The following is a 5,982-nucleotide window of genomic DNA, read 5'->3' on the forward strand; positions in this document are numbered from 1 at the left end:
ATAATTCGAAGTGGTCTGTATTCTGTCGAAACTGCCAGACGCGGATCGCGATTTCGATCTTTTTGGATCTCATCAGCGTGTCGCAGGCAGCTCCGACAGAACACAGACCAACTTTTACCTGCTGGCTTAACAGTGCGTTTTAGAAAATACCACAAATGGCGTGGTAAACGCCATCTGTAGTACGATGCTACATTTTAGGATTACGTATGCTCCACCATTTATTACAGATTTTCATTCTTTTGCAAAAGGCTGAAATCGATACAAGAATCTGTTGCCTTTTTATTACCAAACGCTGCTGTTTTGAGAACTTGTCCATTGCTTGAGGTTTTACTATTACCTAACGGTAACGGTACCGTTTTCTTTAAGATTACAGCAACCATGGAGTAGGTACCTATTCATGTGGCGTTTTTGAAATAACCAATTTTCAGTGACACAGAAAACAGATTGGTTGCAACTTTTGTAATAACAAAACGCGAAGATTTTCGTTTACATTTTCGCTCGGTTTGCGATATACAAATGGCGCTTTCAAAAAATTGCTGGAGGGGTTGAAAGAGCAAACAGAGTTGGATGCACAGTGCAACTTTTTGCTTCCAACGTGCTATCTACATGGAGCTTTTGTAGTTTTTATGGCGTTGTAAAGTATGCAAAGGATGCGTTACACTTTTTATTACTGCCGTGAAGGTCCATTAAAAGGAAGCCCGTTCGCAATAAAATGTAAATCACTGAAATGATACAGTTGATACGACTGCCATTGTTGTTCCACCTTAGGTCGCAGGCTATCATGAATGCACAAAATGCAAATCAAAAATTAAATTTTGTAACAATTTAAAATCGAAGTAAATTGCTTTTTGATCCAATGCCTGCTATATATAGAACTAATCATGGTTCCTAAGTTATTTATTCCAAGCCACATTTTGTCCTGCTTCCAAATAATTGTAAAAAATTATTCAATTAATGCCACAAAGTTGACGGTTTGTCGTCGTTTTAATCGTTTATGCTGTTGTGTAGCTATAAATGCTGTTCAAATTCGGAGATTCCGTGCAAGACATGCGGTCATCACAATACTCGACGAACGGTAATGGTCGAGGGGTATCTGTGGTCGATTGTCATACAAGCGGTCCCGGGCTCTATGCTTGGTCGGCGCTACAGCTTTTTCACTTAATTTATCAATGTTTTAATATGAAATACATTAACAGAAACTGTGTGAAAAATGTTTCATAAATGATTGTGCCATAAAGTAAATAAGGCAGGCATAAGTCAAGAAGGTCCGTTGTGTTTCTTCAAGGAACTACAATGGAGAACCGAGGGCGTTAATTTTGTATATTAGTGACGCCGTCGTTATCAGTTCAGATCCCTTTAAGTTGGTGGCTATACGAATGTGTTTTTTGTGGGCCTTATTACGTTTATAGAACAAAGAAGTCGAATTAAGCCATCGCAAAATATACGGAACACCGACTGGGAACAGTATCGCGTTCGTAACGCTATTTACATAAATTTGCATTTTATTACTTACACTGATTAAGTTTATTTAATTTGTCATTTTGAAGGCTTCCGCCCGTGGATTTCGTATTCCTGTGCGGAAGGTTAACAGTCAGCCTGCTGTGATGATATTATTGAGTGTCAGTTTTCTTTGTTGATACGTTCACACCATCTTTAATATCTGGAAGCACGAATATTAAACCCAGTTGCGGGTCATGGATACGGGTACTTTAGGAAGGCAAACATAATCTGGCAAATGCTAATTTTTTTTGTGGGGAAAATTTATTCCTTTTTATGTTTCGAAATATGAAACAAATTAATAAAATTAGATACCTATACAAGGTATGCTCCAATGATTTTAGAAGAACGTAAAAATTTCCCAACTAACCTAACATAACCTCACCTAACCTAATCTAACCTAACCTAACCTAACCTAACCCAACTCACATCACATTAAAATATATCGACTTCAAATATTTTTTTCATTTAACATTAGAATACTTTTCCGTTCTGTAAGGATGTTTAAGGACATCGTCACAGAAGTTTCAATGTTTGCAATCATAGATTCTACTTTTACATGTGCTTGGGTTGAGAATATAAAAAAAAATCACAAAAGGGTTAATCCGGCCCGCAGAGTATCTGCGATTATCATTGATTTTATTCAAAGCTTTTTCGTAGATCTTCCTTTAGCATTAAAACAGATGAACAAATAAATAATAATTTGATCAACATTGCTACTGTACTTTAATTTTGTCCGAAATTATTTAAATAATGAATTTGTAACCCGGCCAAAATGTTTACATTAAAGCAACGCTTCAAAGGCTTTCTAGCTTCACAGAGCATAATCAAACAAAATACACGCGCGGTCCCCTGAATTATTTAAATTAATTTTTATTTGGTTTGTAAGCAAGCAAAAGGTAGAATTCCAAACTAATTTGTTGTCACTAAACCAAATAAAACTTTTCCATTTATTCAACTAATCAATTTCAATTATTAATCTACTAGTATTTGTTGTTTATAACTGCTCAAAATGCAAAAGCTTTCTATGTAGAACATCAAAAGGAGAGTATCCATATGAATAAACATAATTACTTTTGGGACTGGTTTAAATTTAAATATTTCCGCTTTCCAAAGACAAAGTTAAGTACATAGGCAATGGACGTATAGGGTTCCGTACTCAGGAACGAACAGACGCAACCTTGATTGGATTACTCTGTTCTTCGTCTGAAGATTTATTGACTGATCTTTAAAATTTGTTATTTATAAATACAATGTATATTCAACCAACCATACACCCGAACATAGACCTCTTTGCAATCGTTTGCTTCCACGTCAAAATTAGCGACTTTTAATTGAAGATTATTGTGATTAAAGGAAACATCCTAGATAGGGAAAGTAGCCTAAGCATTGTATCCATCTTTTGATTAAATATTTCAATTCTCAGTTAATTCCAGAATGTCATACAATTATTTATCTCAATTATGTCGATTTGGTCTACAACGCTTTTGGTAGCGTTTAAACTGCTTAATAATATCGGATGAAATCTTACAAAACCCTAGTTTTTAATTTCATGCATATTTTGTGCGATTTTCAGTTCAGTGATGGACAAACACATAGACAAATCTACGCTAGAGCATTATCATATATCTATATCTAGATAAACTACTAGTACTAGTATACCTAGTAAAATTTACGAGAATTTTCCCCAGATTTATTTGCACTTTCTTTCTTCATAAAAGTTTATGATGCCGTTTCAAATATGTTCAAACTTAAGGACATTAGCAGGTGGGGAAATAAGAAATCTCTTCAAATTTCTGCCTAAACTACATCTACATACAGCTGTAGATAATTAAAATAGTAGGATTTGTTAGAGTTTATTGAATTAAGTACTTTGAAGCATTCAAACTTACCCCGTCTTTTGTTTCAGTTCCGCCAGACATATTGGACCATTCGACCAGTTCGGATGTGATTGTGAGGGAGGGTGCATCAATAAGTTTACGATGCGCAGCCCGCGGATCTCCCGAGCCGACCATTACCTGGAAAAGGGAAAATAATGAAAACATATACTTGCCTAATGGACAACAAGGTAAACAAACCATTAATGATATGCACCGTACCAAAGTTATATGTAATAACCTACCACACACATGAAATTGTTAATTGAATAATAATGAAGCTGTAAGATCTTGAATGAATGAATATAGGTAATGCAAATAGATATAGGTAATATTTTAATATACAACCAACTATGCGCGTCAAACAAAAACATAATTGTCATAACGTCATTAGGATGTATGCAACCAAACCTACACCACATTTAGACTCACGGTTAATTTGAAAACTCGAAAAGATTAAGTGTGCATTTGGATCACGCTTCTGTAAGGGTGTGAAACGTGGACGGTGATCGCGACGGAAACAAAAAGTTAGAAGTATTTCAAATGTTATTAAGGCAGATAATAGAAAAATAGATTGGTCAGTAATTTGTCTACCGTCCATTTGTTATGAATGGTTATTTCCAAATCAATCAACTGCTCAGTAAATCCTATTTCGTTTACTAGCTGGTTTATTACGGGAAATTGACAATTTGTTCGTTTATTTACAAGTTGCAAGCTTCAGTGGTCCCGTTCTCAATATCACGCAGGTCAGCAGGAGGCAAATGGGTCACTACCTGTGTATTGCCTCAAATGGTGTTCCGCCGTCTGTCAGCAAAAGAATAACAGTCATCGTCAATTGTAAGTCTACAAATTTACTCTACAAGTTGATAGGGTTTTTCAACTTAATTAGTGGAAGTCTGGCAGCGTTTTTAATTTATCAAAACTGAAATTAAATGTTCATGAATACCAAGTAAATATAATTAATTGTATCTTAATTTTTTTTAGAGAATTATGTATACTTGGCGTTGTTTTTCACAAGATATATTAGTCTTAGAAATAAAGTCTCGTTTAATAAATTATTGTATTAGCAATTCCATAGTCAGTTATTTAAATTGCTTTTTATTCAACAGAAATAAATTCAATTTGCTAAAAATTTTTAGTATGCAGTAGGTAGTATCAAAATTTGTAAAGTACCTAATTTCGGCCGTTGTTAACAGTTCCGCCAATGATATGGATTCAAAATCAGTTAATTGGTGCGCACGAGGGTCAAATGGTTACACTGGAATGCCATTCAGAAGCATATCCGAAATCAATTAACTATTGGACAAAGGACTCGGGAGATATAATTGCCCAAAGTAAGTCAATATGTCCTTATAGTGGAATTGTGAAGTAATAATTATCGTAATTTCCATTTAATGTAATACCAGCAATTTAAAAGCCCCTAACAGTCATAATGCACGACAATTGTCTAAATGTTTGCTTTATTAGCTACTATAAAAACTTCAAATGGATTCATTAAATAAGTAGAGCAAATTAAATGGCAAATTTGTGAAATTTTATAGAATTATTCATCGTACTTATTCGCAAAGGGCGTCTCATCAGATATCATCAAGCTAGATTTCAATAATGTTAATAAGCATTCAATAAAATCTGTAAATCTTTAAATAAAAATCCATGTAGAGTTCTTTTGAATGGATATTAACATTTAAGTCAATGAATATAGTTTACATAGAGCTAGTTCAAAACCCCATGAACCTTCACATGCGCGAGAAGCGTACCTTCTTGTATTAATATTGTAAGTGCATTATGAAGACATTAACTGGGACACTAACCATGTGCCTTGTCGTACAACCATAAATTGGAGCTTGAGATAAACTGTAAACAGTGACGTCAATCAATGAATGGGCGGAGTTTTGTCAAGGTTAAGGGTTATGAGATTCTGAACTACCTATACATAACATTTTGAACGAAATAGAAGGATGGCGCGGTTTGAAACGTCTTCTTCCATATTGATTAGTTTGTCTAGTATTAGATATAAGTAAAGTGATTGCTTCGAGTGAAAATTTCTTTCTTTCACGTTCAGGTGCAAAATACGAACCAACGATAATAGAATCTTCGTACAAAGTGCAGATGAAGCTGGCGATAAAGTCGCTTAGTCACGGCGATTACGGCAGCTACAAATGCGTGGCAAAAAACTCTCTCGGCGACACCGATGGAACCATCAGGCTTGTTCGTAAGTGAAATTTATTGGAAAATTCGGTATCGATAGCCTTTTTCAAGTGGCTCTTTTGTTTCAGAAATTGCTAGGCCGACCGCCATTCATCAAACAACGGGTGATCCGGACGGCGGCGGTGAGTGTCACAATTTTTTCGATAAAACATGCATGATACGTTAAGCTTGGCGGTAATTTAGATTTAAGATAAGATTTAAAACAAAAGAACTGACTTGACTAATGTCCCGGATTATCCAACTTATGCAACAAAAAATATAACACGAAAGAAAATATCACAAAGAGGATTTTACAAAATGAGAAAAAAATTACAAAACAATAACACAAATTTGCAAATTAAAGTTTCTGCACAATAGCATAAGTAAAGAACGTTTCAATTGGAGAATGTTCATGAGTTAC

At 34.8% G+C, this 5,982-nt stretch overlaps 1 protein-coding gene across 1 annotated transcript in view; it reads left to right on the forward strand.

Annotated features, from left to right (window-relative positions):
* LOC108740620 (lachesin-like) overlaps nt 1-5,748 on the forward strand; it is a 49,094-nt gene extending 43,346 nt beyond the window's left edge. Inside the window, exons 4-8 of the mRNA XM_025977501.1 lie at nt 3,407-3,565; nt 4,083-4,211; nt 4,571-4,708; nt 5,437-5,586; nt 5,651-5,748. Coding sequence (XP_025833286.1) covers nt 3,407-3,565; nt 4,083-4,211; nt 4,571-4,708; nt 5,437-5,586; nt 5,651-5,748 — 674 coding nt within the window. The remainder of the gene's footprint in view (nt 1-3,406; nt 3,566-4,082; nt 4,212-4,570; nt 4,709-5,436; nt 5,587-5,650) is intronic.
* The last annotated feature ends 234 nt before the right edge of the window (nt 5,749-5,982 follow it).

This window comes from Agrilus planipennis, unplaced genomic scaffold (assembly GCF_000699045.2).
Source record: "Agrilus planipennis isolate EAB-ADULT unplaced genomic scaffold, Apla_2.0 scaffold201, whole genome shotgun sequence".
Classification (NCBI taxonomy): Eukaryota; Metazoa; Arthropoda; class Insecta; order Coleoptera; family Buprestidae; genus Agrilus; species Agrilus planipennis.